This window comes from Panthera onca, chromosome E1 (assembly GCF_046562875.1).
Source record: "Panthera onca isolate mPanOnc1 chromosome E1, mPanOnc1 haplotype 2, whole genome shotgun sequence".
NCBI lineage: Eukaryota > Metazoa > Chordata > Mammalia > Carnivora > Felidae > Panthera > Panthera onca.
The window spans coordinates 869151-893907 of record NC_138352.1 but is presented as its reverse complement, the minus strand read 5'-3'; the positions used below and the strand labels follow the sequence as shown (position 1 = coordinate 893907).

General features: G+C 36.0%; 1 protein-coding gene across 1 annotated transcript in view; it reads right to left on the bottom strand.

Moving 5' to 3' along the window:
• Positions 1-24757, bottom strand: part of TANC2 (tetratricopeptide repeat, ankyrin repeat and coiled-coil containing 2) — a 291625-nt gene that overhangs the window by 58301 nt on the left and 208567 nt on the right. Inside the window, exons 6-8 of the mRNA XM_081791317.1 lie at positions 17495-17643; positions 13604-13790; positions 4676-4939 (exon numbers count right to left, since the gene is read on the bottom strand). Of these exons, the coding sequence (XP_081647443.1) occupies positions 4676-4939; positions 13604-13790; positions 17495-17643 (600 nt within the window). The remainder of the gene's footprint in view (positions 1-4675; positions 4940-13603; positions 13791-17494; positions 17644-24757) is intronic.

Below are 24757 nucleotides of genomic sequence, written 5' to 3'. Positions count from 1 at the left end.
ATGTAAGGTCCATGAGGGGGGAATTTCTGTTTTGTTTATTGATGATTCTCAAGTGTTTCAAATAGTGCCTGGCACATGCATGCTCAATAAATGCTTGCCTAATAACTGAATAATTGTATTTAATATACACTTTGTGTTTGACTACATTTAAATGATCAATGAATAAAAAATTAGGTTGTGTCTTATGGGGTTATTTGAAAGCTAAGGATGAAGCAGGTGGCTATAGCAACGATGCCTTGCACATCATCATCACATACAAATACCAATGACAGATCTATAGGGACACACATATCCCCACCTCATAGTGGTACTCTTACTGTGAAACTGTGCTGGCCAATTTTTTTGAGATAATTTCATCAAGTTAAGTTAATACTATATTTAATGAACACTTTCCGGATACAAGCATAGGAGATAATTAGGTAAGTCGAAGTGAACTGAAGAAAGAGGAAAAACAAATCTACTTAAAAAGTTTTATGTGAAAAGAAAATGTTTTTAAAAAGTAAACTTCTATGTAAAATCTATCTCTAAGTAAACTCTATGTCATTAAAGGTCCAAGAGGGAAGTGGAAAAAGGGAGCATATATATATATATATATTTTTTTTTTTTTTTTTGAGACTTCATAGGATTGGAACAGTTGACTCATTTATAGAACATTTAACTGACATACTTTTTTGAAGTCAAAATAACTTAAATAAGTGGGCAGAAAAAAAAAATCCAGCAGACATTTGGTACAAAACATTCCAGAGGCAACTCTATATTGAGTATAAAACCCGTCTGAATTGTTTCTTCTTAGATCAGGTGTTACTAGTGCAAACAGGTTTTAGTAGCACGATTATCATTCTGGCTGACCTGAGCAGGGATCTGGATGATGTTGTCTGCTACAGCCTGGGCAAGAAGCCACTCTGCTGTCCTTATGCCCTTGATTCATAAAGCCAACACTCTGACTGCTGAAAAGCCCATTTCTTCCTCTTTATAAAATCCTCATTAAGCTTCTGATTGGATTCATCCAAATCCCCCATGATTCCGATTTTGCATTTACCTGATTCTTAAGATCCTTTTCTTAGGAAAATGTGCAGCTCCAAACATTAACAAGTAGATGGTGAGAGTTTATATTGTAACTGACTTCTGCTGCTTATAATTCCTTGAAGACTCCTCATTTTCACACAAAGCCCTGAGGACAGCTGCTGCAAGTGAACATTTCCTGCTTCCCACATCCCTCTAATTCACAGCCAGTCTCCTTTTAAGACATCCAGGATGACCAGAGACATCCTACTCTCTGATAATTTCTGCCATGCAACCGCAAATCCACAAGGTTCTCCACTTCCTTCCAACTACAAAGGGCTTAAAAAATAAACATGCAGTAGTGGTTCACATTTTGAAAACAATAAAAGACAGTAGTTTTTATTTTTCATATCTTAGAATTTTAATTTAAAGGTGTAGGAACATCCAAATTTATTTTCAGAAAACTAAGCTTAAGACTTAATGCTACAGATTGCCCATACTTACCTTAATCACTTTATCATTGGAGAGGGGAACTAGGTGGAAAGGGAAGGCTTTTCCTTTTTCTTTTGTATTTTTTTGCTTGAATTTGAATTTTTATTTGATTTGCATATTTATTATGTAACACACATGATTTTTTTTAATTTCTAGAATATGTCAGCAGGAACCACTGGGAAAGGAAATTATGGCTCATTTTTGTTTTGTTTTCTTCTTTGTTATTTCTCTATATTAAAAAAAAATCTAATAAATGCTATTTTTTAAGGCAAAAAAGAACAAACTCTCCTAAACCATTTTCTCAACTCTACTGATACCTGATGATTCACTCCCTATAATACTGCATAATACCACAAGCTTTTAAAGAACTATCTTCTCTAACTCCTGGCTCTCCTCCTTCAGTCCATCCTATACAGATGGCTATTCAGCCATTTTCTAAACAGCATATTTGATAGTATAGCTCCTGCTTATACTCCTGACTAGCAACAAAATAAACCTAACATTTATCATCAGAGCATATAAGCTCCTTGGTATCCCCTTCAACATCATTTTCTACTATTTCTTCACTGTATCCCATGGTTTGGTCATGCTGAAATAACGTGCCAACTTCTTTAACTTCTTAGTAACTCCTTCCTCTTTTTTCTGTGACTTCTTATTTGTCCTTCTCTGTGATGTCTTCTATTCCTCTCTACCCTTTCCCTTTGCACTCAGATGCTTCCCTCCTCTGTATGATACTTTATAAATTACTGTATTATTTATAAATATACCAAAATTACTGTAAATTTGACGCTGACTATTTTACAAACACAACAATGGTTGTCAATTAGAATTCTATCCTGTAATTCTCCATAAAATTCTTATCTTAATATTTGCTGAAGTCAGTGTCCCAAAGAATATGCAATAACTTTCTTTAAGTCTAAGTGTAGCCACAAATATATTGATGCTTATAAGCGGTAAAGTTTGTAAATGGCAGTTAGCAAAAAATATATCACGAGAGGTAGTTTAGAAGCCATCAAAATTCATAAATTAGATGACAATTCCCTGAAAATTGAACATAACTTAAAAGATTTTATTAAGTAACTAGGATATCAGTTCTTACAAGATAAAATTCTAAATAAACAAGAATCTTACAATCCATGTAAATGAAAGAGTGTACTCTTCGCCTACTACTCTTGCTTGCTTTGTGAAGTTTTTTTAAAAAAAAAAAAAACATTTCAAATGGCAAACTTTTTTTTAACCTGGTGATTAAAATACCTGGTATAGAAAACTGGGTTCTATTCTCTGTGATAGAACTTAACAGTTAATTTCTCCTACATGTATTAGAGAAATAATTTGTGACTCACTGATACTTCTGAAAGCTGCCTCGTGCTGATTTCTAGAAAGCAGTAGTGTTAGAAAACCTTAGAGGGAAGAATTATATCTGGCTAATTAGTCCTGGACAACTCTTTGTACACACTAGTATCTGCATAGGGTAAAATAATAAATCTACAGATATTTATGCTCAAGAAGGGCAAAGTGGGTGATGGGCATTGAGGAGGGCACCTGTTGGGATGAGCACTGGGTGTTGTATGGAAACCAATTTGACAATAAATTTCATATTAAAAAAATAAATAAAATTAAATACAATTTAAAATGTAAAAAAAAAAAAGGGCAAAGTATTTTATAATTTCTCCAGTAAAGAGAGGACAAGAGAAGCTTATATTTCTGTCTTCTACTAAATGCTCAATGCCCTTCTCAAATAACAGAGCCAGAACTTTCTTAGAAATCACTGTAGCTTAGTTAAATAAATTGGGATGTACCATTAAGGTTGGTAGCTATATTTCCCCAATTTTATGTAAGCAAGGGTTTATATGTTTCTCTCCTGGAAAGACTGAATTTGCCTGGCCCTTTCTAAGTTACAGCATTCTAAAGTATAATATGACATCATCCCTGGGGACCAACATATTCCAAAGAACCTAGGAGGGAAAAGTTTTTTGCTACTATGTAAAAATGAATAATCTTGAAAAATACATATTAAATTGTCTACACTTACTGATCTTCCAGATGAGCCATCACCACATAATCACATGTGATGACTGATGCTGATGGTCTCCCAGAGGACAGAACAAAGAGTAATGTTTTAGAAAAGTACAAAAAGGCAAGAAGCATCACACTATTATCTGCATAACATAAATCATTACACATGGGAAATAAGAGCTCTTAACTATAATAGGTATTTTATTATTTTGTGTCAGTGAGATAAACCTTTTAGGCATTCATCGAGCAAGTAAGAAAGACAATCACGACTATGATTTCGTATTAGGGACAAAGGGTAGATGATGCTGCATTTTGAAAATGCCCGACTGCCCAACTATCTGCAAAAGCTCCTGGTCTGACTTATTCTCTTTTTTTTTTTTTTTTACTTTATTTAAAAAACTTTTATTTATTTCTTTATCTATCTATTTATTTATTTAGAGAGACAGAGAGAGAGAGAGAGAGAGAGAGAGATAGTGAGCGCATGCACGTGCGAGGCGCAGGAGCAGAGGGAGGAATCTTAAGCGGACTCTACGCATGCAGGGCTCACTCTCATGACTGAGATCATGACCTGAGCTAAGATCAAGAGTCAGATGCTTAACCGATTGAGGCACCCAGGCATCCCTTGACATTCCTTTATGACTTTCTGACTGAGCCTGCTAGTAGTGTCTGAGTTCTTCTTTAGCACTTGTAGGTACCTGGTGATTCTTCTACGATAGGATGGATATGGTGGAAATGTTGAGCTCATGGGCTGGGAAGCTAAAATTCTTGCCTGCCTGCCTCTCCTTCAAACTATGGATGATGATTTCTAATAATATAAATTCTACTGAAATACTCTTCAATTTAATGTGTTTTTTTAAACTACTGTTTTTAAAAACCACAGACTGAAATCTTTTCAAAGACTTCAGATATGAAAAAAATACTTTTAGAAATTCAACCATACACTTTACAGGTTTTACTTATGATTTTGTGAGTGTTTTTACACATTTTGGGAGCAGAATCACCACTTGAGCATGAGCCTTCCCCCAGGTTCAAAAAGATATCCACATGCCTATTAGCTACACAAAAGAACAGTCAAAGAAGATGAATAGAAAATTCTGTTAAAGCAGAATTTACTTTCATTTCAGTATACACGCCAGTAAAATGGTCAATTTTTAAAAACTCTTACCTGCTACTGAATTTGGCCGTGGCATAAGATACAGAGGAATAGACTGTACTGACTGCGATAGAACAGTTTCCAAATTCCTCTCAGGGATCTTATTCAGACTATAGGTGGAAGCCGTCATGTTTTCATCTACTCGATACAAACACGAATCCATACTGGATTTTTGAGACTGCCAAGGTTTCAGGTTTCCTCCAGATCCTAATTCTTTACTGCTTTCCCCAACATATTTTGTGCGTTCCACGTTTTCAGAATAGCTTGTCAATGTAGCTAAAAAAGAGAGTAAAACAAGTTAAAAAAAAAAACAAAACACCCATAAACCTAGAGATTGATTTGTTCATTATTATCCAAATTCGTGACTAGATAATAAGAGCAGTAGTAATATTTTTTTAAAAGTTGCTGATGATCATTTCATCTCCACCATGAAGTTTAAATAATCGAAACCAAAATATAACGATCTCTTACATATTCTGTCTCACATCTCTCATACATTTACTTTAACAACTCTCTCTGAATGGAACTAAACAAATTCGTATATCAATGCTAAAAGATCTAAAACTAGGACCTATGAATGTGAAAAATTTCAGAATTTCATCAAAAAGGGAATTTAAAGAATTTTCATGGATTGCTGGAAAGCCCCACAGTTCTCAAAAAGATCTTTATACTCTTTTTATCCCACATTTTCCTCTCCCTCATTTAAATTTACTTCCTTTCATATGTAATAATGAATTAGAAAAAAATAAGAGGTCTTAAGCAGATGCTAACATAGGAGAAATAATCTGTCCAAATAAGGAAACAGTACAGGGCTTTCTTGTACAGCTACCCTCTGTAGCTCTAACCCTAGATGTCCCTTAATGAAATCAAACAAAAACAAAAATCTAGAATTTTATCTAGTCTTACCATTAATTATAAACAGGACTTATAAACAGAAACATTTTCATTAAGCCTTGAAATGCAATGGTTAACAACAATAAAATCTAGATTATAAAAATCTTAGCAATAATTATAAGAGTAAAACAGGCCATTCTAGGAGAATTTATTTTTATTTTTATTTATTTTTTAAAAGTGTTTATTTTTGAGAGAGAGTGAGCAGGGGAAGGGTAGAGAGAGAGGGAGACAGAATCCCAAGCAGGCTCCACGCTGTCAGCGCTATGGGGGCTCAATCTCACAAACTATAAGATCATGACTTGAGCCAAAATCAAGAGCTGAATGCTCAACCAACTGAGCCACCCAGGTGCCCCATCCCTGGAGAATTTTTAATGTTAGTTCATATTCTCTTCTTACATCTTCAATGTACCTATTATTAAAAGAAGAGACTTAAGTTTTTAAGGTAATTTCCATGATGCCTCTTTGTGAGGTTTTCTCTGTGGAAATTTAAATGGGAGTTCTGGATTTTGTAGTAACAAAGGTAAAAGATGAGCTAACAAATGGTTGCCTTCCAGCCTTTTTGCTCTTTACAATAATACATCTGAGAATTAAGTGCTGCCAAGTGGTCTTGGTATCCTCACTGATACCAAGAGAGCCCAGTTCCATGGCAATATCTCCCTGTCAACTCCATCAGAGAGGGCAGTCATCGTTACGCTTCTGACAGATGACAATGCTCCCCCATCCCTGCCTAGTCATGACAGGTCCTTTTTAATATAATGTCCCTGTTATCTTTTATATAAGGTTGGACTCAATTTGTTAGAATTTTGTTAAGGACTTTCATATCTTGTTCATGACACATGCTGGTCTGTAGTTTACTTTTTATGTAATGTCTTTGTCTGGTTTGGTGTTGAGGTAACATTGGCCTCATAAAGTGTTCCTTTCACTTCAACTTCTTGGAGCGGTTTGTGTAGAAATGGTATAATTTCTTCCTTAAATATTTGATAGAATTTACCTGTCAGGGCATCTTTCCCTTGCAGGAAAGTGTTAAACAACAAATTCAATTTATATTTAACAGCTATGAAGTTATTCAAGTTATCTCTTTCTTCTCGAATGAGCTCTGGTCATTTGTTATTTCAAGGAATTTGTCCATGTCATCTAAACTGTCAAATTTATTGGCATAAAGTTGCTCATGACATTCCCTTATCCTTTTAATGTCTGTGGGTCTATAATGATAGACTCTCGCATTCCTGATTTTGGCAATTTGTATCTTCTTTTTCTCCTGGTTAATATGGCTAGGGGGTTATTAATGTGATTTTCTCAAAGAACCAGCTTTCAGTTTCATTAATTTTCTCTTTTCCTATTTTATTGATTTCTGCTCTTTATTATTTCCTACTTTGCTTACTTTGATTTGAATTTCTTTTTTTTGTTGTTGTTGTTTCTTAAGAAGTTTAGTTCACTAATGAAATAAATTTCTCTTTTCTAAAATAAGCATCTAATGCTATAAATTTCCTTCTAGGCACTTGTTTAGCTGCATTCTAAAAATTTTGAGGTTTTTGTTTTCACTATTTTTCAATTAAAAATATTTCTAAATTCCAATGTGATTAAAAAAATTTTTTTTAAATGTTTTATTATTTATTTTTGAGAGAGACAGACAGAGCATGAGTGGGGGAGGGGCAGAGAGAGAGGGAGACACAGAATCTGAAGCAGCTCCAGGCTCTGAGCTGTCAGCACAGAGACTGATGCAGGGCTCGAACCCACAAACTGCGAGATCATGACCTGAGCCAAAGTTGACTCTTAACTGACTGAGTCATCCAGGCGCCCCTCCAATGTGATTTTTTTTGACCCAAGTATTATTTAGAAATATGTTGTTTAATTTCTAAGCATTTGTGAAATTTCCTGATATTTTTCTTTAAAAAAATTTTTTTTAGTATTTATTTTTGAGAGAGTGAGAGAGAGTGAGCAGGGAAGGGTAGAGAGAGAGGGAGACAGAATCTGAAGCAGGCTCCAGGCTCTGGGCTATGCACAAAGAGCCTGATGCAGGGCTCGAACCCATGAATTGGGAGATCATGACCTGAACTAATGTTGGATTGTTGGATGCTTAACCAACTGTGCCACCCAGGTGCCCCTTCTCTCTCTCTCTCTCTCTCTCTCTCTCTCTCTCTCTTTAATGTTTATACATTTATTTTGAGAGAGAGAGAGAGTACACATGAATGGGGGGAAGAGGCAGAGAGAGAGGAAAGACAGGAAAGAGAGAGTATCTGTGCTGATAGCATGGAGCCTGATGAGGGGCTCAATCCCATGAACTGTGAAATCATGACCCAAGCTAAAACCAACAGTTGGAGACCCAACTGACTGAGCCACCCAGGCACTCCTCCTGATATTTTTCTATTACTGGTTTCCAGTGTAAACACATTGTGGTCAGAGAATACCGTAATGGTTTGTGTCCATTTAAATTTACTGAGACTTGTTTTATGGACCAGAATATTGGTGTCTTGGTGAATCTTCTGTGTATACCTAAAAAGCATCTGAACTATGCTATTGTTAAGCGGACTGTTGTATAAAAAATAATTAAGTCAAGTTGGTTAATGGAACTGTTTAAAGTCATCTACATGCTAATGGATTTCCTAATTGTTCTTTCAACCACTGAGAGATGAGTTAAAATCTCTACATTTGCGGATTTCTGCCACTTTGAAGCTTTGTTATTCGGTGCATAAACATTTAGGACTGTTACTTCTTCCTGACAAAACGATCCATTTATCATTATGAAATGACCTTCCTTGATAGGTAATCATTGTTTGTTCTGAAATCTATTTTGATATTCTTTGCTCTGAAATGGGTGAAGGAGGGAGATAAGGAGCATACATTATGGAATCCAGGACCAGCAGGAGCAGCAGGGACTTACTCTTCATTTACTAACCCTTTCTAAGTCTTTTTGGGAGACTGCACTGGTCATCTTCTTGAAGAATTGGATTTAGATCTCTCCTCTCAGAAAAGAATGCAGAGTTTCACAATATCGTGTTCCCAGGTGAGAACAGATGCCAAAGAGAGTATTACTGGATCTATGTGATGTAAGGGTTGAACTTTACTGGATTTGCCACTCTAGATATACTTACCTGCCACTGTCTAGCTACATTGGCTCTAGTGATGGTGTGAACTATTCCCATGGGTTGGAGCTGGGTCCCTGTTATTAACATCCTGCTTCAGACTGAAGGGTTGGCTATAGTGGCTACTGCTAGTCATTTATGATAATCATGAGCACAAGTCAATCAATGTCTTGTGTAATGCTGAATAGACTCTCTCCTCTGTTCCTGGACTTCCTGGTTGTTGCTGAGACATGAGATGCAGTAGGGCTACTGGATTTGTGCAATAGTAAAGTAGGGGAAACAATGCCCTAGGAGGGCTAACACACCAATGTGAGACAGGAACTAGCAGTAATAGCCCCTTGTAATTCCCCCTTCCATAGTTAGGAATTGTATGGTCTCTCTGAAGATTTCAGTTGAATAAAGCAATCACCTCTGCCAGCTCTGTAATTCCTTTTCTTATATTTGTTTCTTCTTTGCCTTACTCCCCTTTCATTCACTTGTTTCCTTGGTTTATACTCCCTTAATATAGTGTTAGCACGTAACCTTTTGTCTCAGGCTCTGAGGAATCTGTGCTAAGGAAGTCTCACTGATGAAAATGTTGGAAACTATGGGCCACATGTTCTTGTAGCTAATCCAAAGGGGGCATCTGGGTGGCTTAGTTGGTTAAGAATCCGACTCGTGATTTTGGCTCAGGTCATGATCTCACAGTTCCATGGGTTTGAGCCCCTGCATAGGGCTCTGTGCTAACAGCGCAAAGCCTGCTTGGGATTCTCTCCCTTCTCTCTCTCTGCACCTTCTCCACACTCTCTCTCTCTCTCAAAAGAAATAAATAAACGTTTAAAAAAAAGCCAATGTTCAAGTCATATTAAGTTATTACATTATTTTGGTATCTAATCTAAACTACTCACTTTAATTAAAAATTAATTTCATATATTCAGACTTTCAGTCATAAACAGCCCAATAGTTCCTAACCATTTTGCCACCAAACATAATATTGCACCTTCCCCAATGAGATTATTATGGATTCCATGGCATTATTGTATAATTATAATTTCTAAATGTGTTCAGTGATAGCATATTTATAATATGTGTGTATGTACCTGTGTGTGTTCTTTTAAAGTGGATGTATGCTTCTTATCCTAATTTCTGAAAACTGTCTCATTAATTTAAAATATATTTAAACTTTTATTTTCAGTAAAACTTGACTGAAATATAATTTCATTTGGTGTAAAGATATGGTGATTCAGCTACCTTTGTAATTCTTTGCAAGAAGCTTGGAGTTCACACAGCTGCTAGGGTCAGTATGCTGAAAGGCAGAGAATGGAAACTCTTGTTTCCCAGAGGATTTGTCTACATGTAAAATGCCTGTTATTTAACCCCTTACCTTTTATGTTGTGTGTGTGTGTGTGTGTGTGTGTGTGTGTGTCCAGCAGATGTTTTTATTATTAAGTCCCAGATTTGGCTCAGATATACCTGTATCTGTGTGGTCCCAGCCTGGTATAAACCTCTTTTCTCCAGATAAACCATGAGCACATGGTTTACAGGTGTGAGAAAGTAGCAATGGGGTTCACTATTTTCAGTATTTCAAATAATTTACAAATAATATGCTTACTGTTAACTAGTTACACCGTCAAACTTCTGTAAACATAGCGAGGATTCTATCAAGGGTGACAACAGTAGTTATTCTCATTTAAGCAGAAGCTTTGGCAGAGATACATGTTTGATAAATTAAAAATGAGAAACTACTAAATAATGAATAGAGGGATGGTGAACATTTTTTCAAAACTATGAGATCTACCAACAAAAATTATGGAAGACCTGATCGGTGGTGGAAAGATTGGAGAAACTTTGAGTTTGTAGCACTAAGGTGGTATTGTTCAGTGGCCTATGGACCCTACTTTATTACTTAAATGTGGCCTATGGGCCCTACTTTATTACTTAAATGCTAAAGTATGGAAACCAATTTGACAATAAATTTCATATAAAAATTTCATATTAAAAAATTTATAAGTAAAAATTAATTAATAAAATCTAGTTTGATATAAAAAAATTAAATAAATTAAAAAAAATAAATGCTAAATGTTATAATGAGGGAGGGCTTTTATGGTCAAGGTATTTAAAAGTAAAGACAAGCAAAACATCTAGTTTTCCCAGTGTGAGAAGAAAACTATGACTATTGTACTATTTGCATAACCTATTATTACACAGTTCACCCATTTTCAACTATGAAGCCTCAGGTATTTCTTGCCTTTTTTCACTAGATAGAAATGTATCTAGTCCCTGGCACACAGTATATGCTCAATAAATATTTGTCAAAAGGATGAATAAATGGTCTAGAATGCATAATGGTCTAGGATTATTGGGGCACAGAAAGTAAAAACAGACATCTCACATAAAATACCAGAAATAAAATTTTCTGGGTAACTTCCCATTTAGGAATTTTGTGCATTTTTGCTTCATTGATGCTTTTCATGAACTTGGTAACTTCTGGTTAATTCCATTCACCCACCTATCCAATAAATTTTTACTAATAACTAATATGTGCAGAATATGGGAACAAGATAGGTCCTAAATCCTTAATCTGAGAACACAGACAGTTCTAGGCAAAAGAGGCCATATACAGAAAAATAAAGGCCAAAAAATGAAATCTATTTTTAATAACAACAGGCTAATGTCTGTGTATTATTCAACTTTATGGGTGCATCCTATTTTACTTAACCATTCCTTTATGGTGAGACTTTATATGATTTAAGGTCATCAAGGTGACTGAAGCATCAAGAATGCAGTAATATTTTCGTGCATGTGACTACTAAAGGTTCAAAAGTCCAAAGCCCATGCATGCAGTCTTTGTGCCAGATAAGCTGGCCTAGACGAATTAAGCACTCCCATGTGCAAAGGAGTAACCGGTTCTTGGTTAATTCACTTTGGTGGCTGTGTGAAAAACAGACTTGGAAAGGACAAAATGAAAAGCAGAGATAATACTCAGGTTTGTATTACTCTAAGTCTGAGATAATGGGGACTACCAAAGCATACTAGAAAAGATGAAAATAAAATTCAGGGATAAGAAATTTAGGGTGGGGGCAGAGAAATGACAAGGACTCCTCTCAGCTTTTCAGCTTGGGTTCTTGGGTAGGTAGTGAATATTTTGGGCAACTTTATACCAATAAATTTGAAAAAGAAAAAAACCATAGCTAAGGAAAACTGATTCAAGAAGAAAGAGAAAACTTAGAAAGTCCTAGAGTATTAAATACAGTGGAGTAGTAATTAAAAAAAATCTACATGAACATCAGGTCCAGATTATTTTTTTTAAGTTTACTTATTTATTTTGAGAGAGACAGAGAGAGAGAGAGAGAGACAGAGAGAGAGGCTGACCCCCAAGCAGGGGGTCCAACTCACTAACTGTGAGGTCATGACCTGAGCCAAAACCAAGAGTCAGACACTTAACAAACTGAGCCACCCAGGCACCTGGTCCAGATTATTTTAATGGCAAATCCTGCTAAATATACAAGGAGAGGATAATTCCAATCTTTCACAAACTATTTCAGAGGTTATAAAAGAGGCCACTCTTCTACATTTTATTTCTCTATTTTATTTTGTTAAAATATTTAGTTACTTAATGACTATATCTTCATAAAGACTTCTCATATAAATAACTTACAAATTAGAAACTATTATGCTAAGTCACGAGGATATATAAAAACTGTAAGACATGAATCCTGCCTTTAAGAAGTTTGTAATAAATTTTGAAATCAAGAAATGGAGTCCTCCAATTTTGTTCTCCATTTTCAAGTCTGCTTTGAGTCCTCTGAGTCAGAGTCCTCTGAGATTCCACATGAATTTTAGGATGGGTGTTTCTATTTCTGCAAAAAACTTTGTTGGAATTATGATAGTAACTTCAATAATCTGTAGAAATCTTGAGATATATTATCACTTTAACAATATTAAATCTTCTAGTCTATGAACACAGATTATGTTTTCATTTACTTGAATCTTTTAAAATTTCTTTGCAGTATTTTCTGTTTAGTGTACACTTGGTTAAACTTATTCCCACGTTTTAAAATTCTTTTTCATGCTATTGTAATGGAATTGTTTTCTTAATTTTCTTTTTTAATTGTTCATGGTTAGCATATAGAAGAAATGCAACTGGTTCTTGTGTGTTGATTTTGTATCCTGCAACTTTGCTGTAAAAATATTCTTTTTTATCTACTCAATACTTATTTTAAAGGAATAAATTCACATGTTGATATATATGCATTTAAATAATAGAGATATATTTAGTTGCCATGGCATTAATATCTGCTATACTATCTAGTGTGATTTGATAACCTTTAGAAGGAAGCCAAATGAGGAAGAAATATTTTCTTTATTCCTTAACTGATCCCAGTATGCCTGGCTTTTTCAGCTGTTGTCATTTGTTGACCAGCCTCTCCTCTTCCCTTCTCTGAACCCTTTATCTTCTTTGACTTTGGTAACATTATACTGTCCCAATTCTTCTATTTGTCTAACTACTCCTATCCACTGGCTCATTCTCCCACCTCTAATTTCCTGCTCAATTTGAATGTGCCCTAAGATTCTGTGCTCACTCCTGTTTTCTTCTCTGTACGTTTCCTTTCTTCAGATCCTCATTTCCCAAAACTTCACTAATTTCCATTTGACTGACTCCCCTTAATAAGTATACAATAAGCAGAACTGAGAACCTCCATGAAACTCTACTAGTTCAGTGAGGAATGAACATTTTCTGAACCACTTCCGTTGGCAGATAGATGAATCTACAGGAAGAAGTAGACAAACCTTTATATGTACATATATACATATATATATATGTGTATATACACACACACATTATATATACATCTGAATATATATATACATTATATATACATCTCAACAACTCAAAAGCATTCTTTTTGAAAACCTTAAGCTTGTGTATTATTTTAAAAAGAAAAAAACCCCCACAAAATGATTAATATAAAAACCAACTCACCAATGATGCCGCTATCTCTGCTTTCAAGGGTAGAGGTTGGACTAGTAACAGCCCCGTAGCTGCAGTCCTTGGCAGTTGCATTTGTACTGACTGGCGGGAGGGTGGAGCAGGGGCTACTGGCTGGTGGAGAGGCAGTGCTACTAGTCAAGGTGGAACAGGGACTTATCCGCTGGGTGATTGCTGAAGTCTGAAAAATTGGAATGAAAAATAAAAAAGATAAACTGATCGGGTGCTGATGTAAAATATATCTTAGGCAAAACATATGCTTTGATGCGAAAAAGAAGAAAATGTACATATATAGCTTTTACATCTACTCAGTACTAGTTGTTTTTTTGCCCTCCAGAATAAGAGATTCTGCCTTGTACAATTAAGGTGAAACTGGGTAAATTTAACACAAGCAGAGACTGTGGCCAGTTTTCCTGCCTCAGAAATTTCTAGTGACAAGTATTCTTTATCACTGCCATGAATTGATAAAGGAATTTTTAATTAAGCACAAGTTGTCCTTGCTATTTCTTATCAATAAGACTATTCTGAAGGCTTAGAACTTAGTCTTGTTAATACTCTTCTTTGGGTTGAATGCAGAGAAAATGCCTTATTCTGAGAGTCTATCTAAAAAATCAATCAATGTTCATTTAAAACAAAACTAAATAATTTCTCTGTAGAAACCGATTACAGACTGAAATTGCTTTGTATCTTGAATAATTCTTATATCTGAGGTCACCTCATTTTAAAGTTTTTTGACAGGAAGGAGTGAATAATCATGAAAAAGACTGGTGGTAATATATCCTGGCTTACACAATTTAAGGACATGCACTTTTCTTTAGCTCTTTCTACCCAAATAAATCGCCAAAATAATGAATAAAAGTATCTATTTTTTCAAACACTAAAAAATTTTATCCTTTTAAAAATGGTTAGTGATCAATGAAAAAATTACCTGAAGGAACACTAATGACAAATTTGACATCTTAAAATGTTAAATTTATTTTTTTATTTTTTTAAAAATTTTTTAAAGTTTATTCATTTTTGAGAGAGAGAGACAGAGTATGAGCAGGGGAGGGGTAGACAGAGAGGGAGACACAGAATCCGAAGTAGGCTCCAGGCTCCGAGCTGTCAGCACAGAGCCTGACGCATGGCTTGAACTCACAAACTGTGAGATCATGACCTGAGCTGAAGTCGGATGCTCAACCGACTGCGCCACCCAGGCGCCCCTTTAAATGTTAAATTTAAAAGAAGCCTTTCAACTTCTTTACCTATACAGTCACTATTCATATCCTCTCCACTAAAACTGAGGGTTTACATTTAGCAACTTGACTGGAAAATGTGTTGATCACTAGATGTGACAAGATTAAGGCTCTTTTTAGTCACCCTAAAATGAGTTTTAGATACAATCCCTGGTATTTAATCACATGTGTTGAATCCAGGTTTTGTTTTTAATTTAAATGCTATAACCAGATCACAAAAGATACATTCAACTTAAAGCACAAGTGATGTTCGCAGAACCTTGCAACCAAGCAAATCTTTTCAATCATATTAATAATATTAGGAACTGATTTTTGTTAGTAATACAATAACTCCTCAGATCTATGTCATTTCTCTTCTACTCTGTAATTTTTCTTCAGAGGAGGGAGGAGTTTCAATTTCTTTGTAATCTCCTCTGCTTTTGTAAGATGATGTTGGCCTACCAGAGCAATGATTTGTAACTGGGCATGCAGAAGAATCACCTGTGGAGTATAGAAGGACAAGCTCCCCAACAAAACTGACAGACACAGAGCCCCACACCCCAGACGTACTGAATTAGAATCCTCCTTAGTTAGAAACTGACGTGGCGAATTTTTAACCTCCTCAATCCTCAGTTTAAAAAATATGTGGGTAGATGAAATGAACTATACTAGGATTTTTTTCTACATTAAATATATCTACAGTCATTCCATATTGAAAAAGTTTCATTTTGGTATGACTCTATTACTTCCATAGCAACTCATTTCCATTTTTAGATAAGATTCTCAGTCTGTTCTTTAAGGGAGGAAACTGTATTATACACATAATATAGCCAATGTGGAGGTTAAGCCCAAATGACATCTATTATTTTTACTACAAGTTGCTTTCTACAAAATGAAGCTTATATCACAGAATGTATGTTTTAAAAGCTTTAACTGTAAAAGCGAAGCTTAAAGATCAAGCCATTTAGAAAGTGGTAATTTGCTCATGGCTTATGAATTAAAAGGCAGGCTTTGTATTTACTTAAGGAGGCTAGTTAATGAGATATAGAAATCTCTTCTAGGCACAGAAAGACAACATTAACCCTTCTCCAGGCTGAGAATGGTTTTTCCATTGTGTTCTCTCAGTCAGATCTCTGCAGAAGGAGCAGGCTCTGTGAAAAATGCAAGAGTCAGTTTTTGACATGTTAAATTTGAGATGTGTGTTGGACACACAGGTAGAAAAGGTACAGGCAGCTGGAAATACACTGGAGTCAAGGGGAAAGGCAGGGCTAGAGGCAATTCAGGGTTAAGACAATATTAAACAAACAAACAAAAGAATGGAGGCGTTTCAATAAGATTAGACGCTCCAGGAATCTGAATTTTATAAAAACTGCCCAGGTGATTGGAAAGTGCCTCCAGCAAAACCAATGACCTAGGGAATGAGGAAAAAAAGAGAGAAGTCTGAGAAGAGAGCCCTGGAACACCTGAACATAATCCACATGATCCAAATAATCCTTGAAGACTATTATTTTATGACAAAACTAACATATAGCATAGAATCTTCACACATATTTGTTAAGAATATACAAGATGAAATTAATTTATCATCTTCTAGAATAAACTGATTCACTATAGGACATACATTTAAAAAAATTTTTTTAATATTTATTTTTGAAAGAGAGACAGAGCACGAGCAGGTGAGGGGCAGAGAGAAAGGGAGACACAGAATCTGGAGCAGGCTACCAGCTCTGAGTTGTTAGCACAGAGCCCAATGCAGGGCTCGAACCCATGAACCATGAGATCACAACCTGAGCTGAAGTTGGACACCTAACTGACTGAGCCACCCAGGGGTCCGTATAGAGCATACATTTTAAAGATTAAGAGCCTACAAATGAATCCAAGTCTAGTATTTCCTTTGCTACATTTAAACTAAAAAATAGCCAAAAGAAAAAATTGCTAATATTTTTAAACTTTCTGACATGAATAGTTAGATCATTAATTTTTTAGATTTTCTCTTTTCTAATATATGTATTCAAAACTAAAATTTCTTTTTGAGCACATCTTTAATTACAAGTTTTATATACTACAAATATGTAAAAATACAAGTTTTGTTATATTTTGTTATTATTTCAGTTTAAAATATTTTCTAAATCCTTGTGATTTCTTCTTTGAAAGTATATTAGAAGTATATTAAAAGCCAAACATCTGGGGGATTTTCTAAATTATCTTTTAGCTATCATTTTCAAGGTTATCATTCTGTAATTAATTCTACTACGATCACAATAATTAGAATCTTCTCAAATTTGCAGAGACCTGCTCAGCACATTGTCAACTTGGTAAATAATCCACATGTACCTGAAAACGAAGTATACTTTATATTTCTGGGTGTCATACTCTCCATATGTCAATTCTCTTTCTTGACTTATGCACTTATTTATTTCCTCATTCATTCCACAAATGAATCAAAACCAAGTGGCTTTTTAAACCTATGAATATAACTAAAAGATGTTTCATAAAGTAAAGAAATACAGTGATTATGGAAAATCAAGCTATGTCATCAGGCCTCAAAAGTCGTTCAAAAATTGGGATTCTTCTTCTCAGAACATACACATATGCATACACCCTGCAACATTTTCCCTGGTATAACAGGCTGATTTATCCCACGTTTCATAGGTGATAGCAAGCAGTTTACCTGATTTTCATCCTGTACTTCCATGCTGTATTGGTCACCTGGCTGAACTTCCGAGACTTTCTCTCCGAGGAGGAAACCCAGACGAGTCATGAGTGTGTTTGCTGCCTCATCTACAGATGGAGGGGGACCAAGTTCCTGTTCAGCATCACCTATAAGAGGCAGACATTGGAACACATGAATCTTTCAAAATAAAATGACCTCATCCTGCAACTAATCTTACATTCAATTCAGTCATTTCCTTTGTTTTTATTCTAAACCCAAAATTACAAGGTCCCTGCCTAGAAGCTGATTTTCCCACTTTTGTATATTATAACTGATAGATGGTTTACTCGTATTATCTTCAAAGTATCTACTTGAAACACCTGAGTTTGAGAGAATGTCTGTAATCTATTGAATAGAGGATGTTTCCTATTTCTTTAGCAGTTAGCCTTCCAATTTGGTCCCTGTGTTGGGATCTAACTGCTGTTGTAATCGCCACCTTCATTTAGGTTCTTTTATTTTCTTTTTCACGATTTTGAAATTAGTTCAAACTGACAAAGAAGTTTCAAGAATAGTACAAAGTGCATTTTTCCCTTAACCATTTGAAAGTATGGACATGATGCCCATCATCCCTAGTTAGTATGTATCTCCTGTAAACAAAGACATTCTCTTACATAGCCACAGCGCCAGCACAGATATTAGGAAACTAACATTTGGCATTGCTATAATCTCACTCACAGACCCTATTTAAGTTTTGTCCTGGTACTGTCCTTTCTAGCAAAAGGATTCATTTCAGGGACATACAGCACATTTCATTCTTCGTTCTCTTTTAATCTGGAACAGTTCTTCAGTCTTTTCTTAACTTTCATGACCTTGACACTTCTGAAGATAATACGCCAGTTGTTTTGCACAATGTCCCTCAATTCGAATTTATCTCATGTTACCCCTGTGGTTTGACTCAGGTTATGCATTTCTGGCAGAAATATCACAAAAGTGATGCTGTGTTAACCTTGATCACTAGGTTGTGGTAGCATTTGCCAGATTTCCCTACTCTAAAATTACACTCTTTCTCTTTGGTAACTAGTAAATATTGTGTGTGTGTGTGGGGGGGGGGAGGGTGGATACTTTGAGTCTATGTAAATACATCCCACTTCTCAACAAATTTTTAAATTAAAAAATATTTTTGTGATAAAATATGCATTCCAAGATTTGCTATTTTTACACGCACAATTCAGTGGCATTAAGTTCATTCACAATGTTGTACAGCCATTACCACTGTCCATATCCAGAACTTTTTCATCATCCCCCAAAGAAACTCTGTACCCATTAAATAAAAACTCCCCATTCCTCCCTCTTACTAGCCCCAGCTACACTCTATGAATTTGCCTATTCTAGGCAAATATAAATGGTAATCTTACAATATTTATCCTTTTATGTCTTGCTTATCTAACTTTACATGTTTTCACGGGTCATCCATGTTGTAGCATGTATCAGAATTTCACTCCTTTTCATGAATAAATAATACTCCATTGTATGGATATACTACAGTTTATTTATCTGATGGTGGACACTTGGGGGTTGTTTCTATATGTTAGATATTATGAATAGTGATAGTATGGACACTGGTGTAAAAGTATCAGTCTGAATCTCTTCTCAACAAACTTTTTGCCCACTATTTTTTAGCATTCATTAATCCATTACTCTTTCTACTGTTTAGTTTCTTTTCCTCACCTATTTATGTGCACTCAAGATTTCCTATCTATTCAATGAGTTATAATCTGCTACTATCATTGGTTATTTTGTTGCTCCAATTGTCTCCAATGTGGTCAGGGTAATAAGCCCTTCCAGTTTGGCTCTTGGAACCCTCTAACAGACCTGTGTCATTTTCTGAGCCTTCTTTTCTTTCTGGCACAAGATGTTCCAGGCTCATTTTTTCCCTGCCCTAGCCCTAGAGTCAGACACTTTTCCAAGAAGCCCTGGTTCTTTTTAGTGGAGAAAGTTATGTTGATTGCTATTAGGACATCACTGTCCTCCAGGTCCACTTGGATAGAGTTAAGCAGTATAATCATACACATAGATACATACACGTATATATACACACATTCACACATCCTTACATTCATTCTCACTTGCAAATCTGTATACAAACACACACCCCAAAAGTTCACGGTGACACTCTAATTCCAGTTCAATATGATAAGGTTAATTCTAAGGGGTTTTTTTCTCACAATTTTTTCCCCCAAAGTTGTAAAATTGTTCTCCAATAGTGAGAAATCTGCTCCCCCCAGTGCAAATAGTGCTCATCCAGCAGTGCAAATGTCACTGCTCCTCACTGCCACCCTGCACACAGATGCTCTATTCACCCTGGCTGGGGTCCTACCCCATGCCACAAGAGCCTGACTAGCACTTCCCCCACAGTCAGGGTCATTTTTAAAAAACTGATATATAATTCACATACCATAAACTCTATCCTCTTAAAGTGTATAATTCAGTGGCTTTTAGTATATTCATAAGGCTATGAAACCATTGTCACTTTCTAATACTACAATATTTTAATCACTCTAAAAAAACCCCATTAAGTTAGTTCGTTTTTGTCCTGAAATTTAGACCCCCCCAAATTCCTGATGGCTGGCATTCATTTTAATCCCCTGCTTCCAGACTGCTACATTCTTTCCACACAATTTGCTTTTTGGATTCTTTCTACTTAGGCTGTTTTTCAGTGGTTACCAACTATAGGAATTATTCTTTTTCAAATCTTTTCAATGAGGGATGATAAACAAAGTCAGTATGAGGTTTTCCCTTGGATTCATCATCAACATAAACTTATTTCCAAATATAGAAGTTACAGAAATCACATGAAAAGGTGCCAGGGAATTCAAGATGATCTATTCTAAGAGTGATGCAGAAATAATATATTTAAACTGTTTATACTAACTTGATTCATTGTCAACATTTTTTCAGATTTTGTTTTATATTCAGATACATTTAGTCTAACTTTATAACGATCCACAGTAGCACAGATCCTATAGGACATTACAAAAATTCTTTTTTTTTGGAGGGAGACATGTCCTTTCAGCATAGCAAGCATTAGCTATAATGTCATATGGTTTGAGGCCAAAATATAATAGCTTCTTGCTTTTTTAGGATATTCAGTCTTATACATTAAACTGCTTCATATGACAAGAAAGTGAGATTTACATTATTATTATTATTATTATTATTCAATTTATATTTATCATAACTTCTCTAGTAGAGAAATTATGATAAATATAAATTGAATAATAATAAAGTTATAAGCTGGGGGTCAGAGGAATGGACTATGTGTGCATTTCTGTATATGATGACTGAACTCAAGTATTCCATCTGTGGAAAATCTATATAGAACTTTCATTGAATTTATGTCAGAGTAGAAAAACAGACTCTGTTTTCTCTTCCCTACTTCCTCTCCAAGAGTCAACAAAAACAGATTTCTCTGCCACAAAACAGATACAGTAGAATTGATAGGGGTATTTTTATTTACAAATATTTAAGTTTACTTTGTTCCTGCCACCCCAAGAATGAAAGTTTCTTATTTCTTGATAAAATAAGAAAGGTAACTGCTATATTCAAACTGATGAATTACCCTCTTCCCCCCCGCCTTTTTTTTTAAATTTTTAATGTTTATTTATTTTTGACATACACAGAGCACAAGCAGGGGAGGGGCAGAGAGAGAAGAAGACACAGAATCCGAAGCAGGCTCCAGGCTCCGAGCTGTCAGCACAGAGCCTGTCGCAGGGCTCGAACTCACGAACTGTGAGATCACGACCTGAGCCAAAGTCGCTTGCTTAACCAGCTGAGCTGCCCAGGCGTCCCACCTCTTCCCCTTCTATAGATTAAACTAGCTAAGCTTTTCCAAGTTCTTCTTGGCATAGATTCCTGACCTCTAGATATTCTGGGGCTCCATTTCATTTTCTTCTAGGAAGTTATCCTGGCATCAAATATTTTCTATGTACATGTTAACATTAGGTATTACGAGAATTTACATGACGTGGAGGTATAGTCGTTGAGGATTTATAGAATGTGGACGTACAGGCATCGACTTTAAAAAGTTTATAACCTGTACAAAGGTAAGACATGTTAGGTCACACGACCCATTTATTTGGCACATAGTGCACCTTATGTGCAAGCCACCGATTTAAAGCACTCTACAGTGAACTTAGTCTTTATAACAATTTTATGAAATACGTATTATTACTTTCATTTTGCAGATGAGAAACCTTAGGCACAGAGAAATTAAGATACCTGCTCATATCCCACAAGCAATAAATGGTACAGCCAAGTTAAGAACCCAGCCCCCCCGAATCCATGCTCCCAGAATTAATGCTCCCAGTGTTATATTGCTCCCTCATTGGAAAGTAGTATTACAAACAGTAAGAATGTTTAGATAAGAGACAACTTATTAACGAGAGGCAAACTGCTTACAGTATATGTGATACTGTGATATAATAAGAAATATATATTTGGCCCTTGTTCCCAGTTGTTGGAACGGAGTGCCTAAACTCTTGGATATTCTTGAATGACAGTGGTGAGAGAAGCATCTTTTGTTTTTCATAAGCCTTCTGAGGTGACTCTTGGTGGGCCACTAAACAGCTGCAGGATGGAAGTTAACTGCTGGAGGAATCAACTGTGTAATTAGAGGGATGGAACTTTCAGGACCACCTCCCAACCTACAGGGAGGGGAAAAGGGGCTGAACATTGAGTTAATCAGCCGTGGTCAATGATGTAGTCAAATGTGCCTTCATAATGGAACTTCCATGAAAGTATTAACCAATAGAGTTTAGAGAGTTTAGAGAGTTCACCTAAACTCCACAAGGACCAAAACTCCTGTGCTCAGGACTTTTCTGGACCTCCCCTCATGTACCACTTCATTTGACTGTTCATTTGTATCATTAAGGATATCCCTTATGATAAACTGGTAATACTAAAGTGTTTTCCTGAGTTCTGTGAGCCATTTTGTTATTTTGAGAACATCATATAGAAGAAATTATACAGTACGTAACCTTTCGAGATTGGCTTTTAAAAAATTCAGCATAAAAAAAAAAAAAGAGGTTAGAGTGGGAGAGAACCAAAGCATGAGAGACTCTTAAAAACTGAGAACAAACTGAGGGCTGATGGGGGGTGGGAGGGAGAGGAGGGTGGGTGATGGGTATTGAGGAGGGCACCTGTTGGGATGAGCACTGGGTGTTGTATGGAAACCAATTTGACAATAAATTTCATATATTTAAAAAAATAAAAATAAAAAAAATAAAAAATTCAGCATAATGCTTTTAAGGTCCATTCAAATTATTGCATGTTTCAGTAGTTTGTTCCTTTTCATTTCTGAGTAGTAGTAACACATTGTATAGATGTACCACATTTTGTTTAACCATTTGCTCACTGAAGGGTATTTGGGTTGTTTTCAGTTCCTGGATATATATTTTTTATTTTTATTTTTTAACATTATATATTGTTGAGAGACAGAGACAGAATCCGAAGCAGGCTCCAGGCTCTGAGCTGTCAGCACAGAGCCTGACGTGGGGCTCGAACCCACGAACAGCGAGATCATGACCTGAGCCAAAGTCGGACACTCAACCGATTGAGCCACCCAGGAGCCCCTCAGTTTCTGGATATTTTGAATAAAGCTACTATGAACATTCATGTAGAAGGTTTTGTGTGAACATAAGCTCTAGTTGATAGAGGCCAGGAGTTCTGCTAAACATACTACACTATACAAGACAGCTCAATAGAACAAAGGATTATCTAGCCCCAACAGTCAACTACTGAGGTTGAGAAACCTTGAAACAGCTAGAATAACTCCATCCTTTAAAATCTGTCAAACTGGGGGTGCCTGGGTGGCTCAGTTAAGCGTCCGACTTTGGCTCAGGTCATGATCTCGTGTTTGTGGGTTCGAGCCCTGCGTCCAGCTCTGTGCTGACAGCTCAGAGCCTGGAGCCTGCTTTGGATTCTGTGTTTCCCTCTCCCTCTCTCCCTCTCCTACTTGTGTGCTCTCTTGCTCACTCTCTCAAATAAACATTCACAAAATAATAAAATTTGTCAAACTGGATATACTATCAACACAGAGTCAGTAGGTAAACAAGTGTCCAATCTGTTATTTCTGAGGATTCTTAGAATTACTTCAATTTCTGGCTTACAATGAATTTTTAGTCTTTAGACTGTTTCCTTTATGAGGGTGGGGTTTGTTCTCTGCACTACTAGATCCTAATAATCTTTTCAGTCTTCATTATGCCTTTGTCATATGCTGGTGCCCAGACAGGACTTTACTGGGGATACACTGTGTATGTCAAGGGTGGGAAATATATCAAGGCACAGAACAAATTAAATAAAAATATGATACCTCTCACATTTTTCACACATTATCTTTTATTAATTATAACAGCTAGCACATATGAAGATTAACTATATGCCAGGTACTATTTCTAAGTGTTTCACAATGTATATTAAATCATTTAATTATCATAACCGCCTTATGAGGGTAGGCACTCTTACCCCTATTTTACAAATAAGGAAAGTGAAGCATGGAAAGAATAAGTAACTTACTCAGATTCATATGGCTAGTTAGTGGCTGCCTAGGCGACCTGGATCCGGAACTCAAACTCTTAACCCCAGGTTACACTATCATCCTTGATTCCAGTCCCTTACCATGTTGCTGGCATCACTCCCTACCACCCCTCTACCCTGGGTACTTGCTCTCGTCACTCTCAAAATTCCTCTTAAATCCTCATACCAAATATTTGCTATAAAAATTCATCTTACATTTTCATACCAAATGTTTTACCCATATTTTTGTCTCATCCATGACCATCCAGGCAATGTGAAGAGTGAAGAGGGCGCCATCTTCATAACCAAATGTGCTCAATTAAGGTATGTCCCTAAACAAAGTATTTTCCTTGAGCAGAATTCTACTGCGGCTTTTAAAATAATGAGTTTGGAATATGATAAACAAAATAAGGTGATCACTGTAAGACCTATTTTACACAAAATAAATGATACAGCATTCATACATTCTGTTGATTAAGACTACTTTATTTATTAAAAAATTTTTTTTAATGTTTAATTATTTTTGAAAGAGAGAGACAGAGTGTGAGCAGGGGAGGGGCAGAGAGAGAAGGAGATACAGAATCCAAAGCAGGCTCCAGGCTCTGAGCGGTCAGCACAGAGCCCGATGCGAGGCTCGAACTCACGGACCATGAGATCGTGACCTGAACTGAAGTCGGACACTTAACTGACTGAGCCACCCAGGCACCC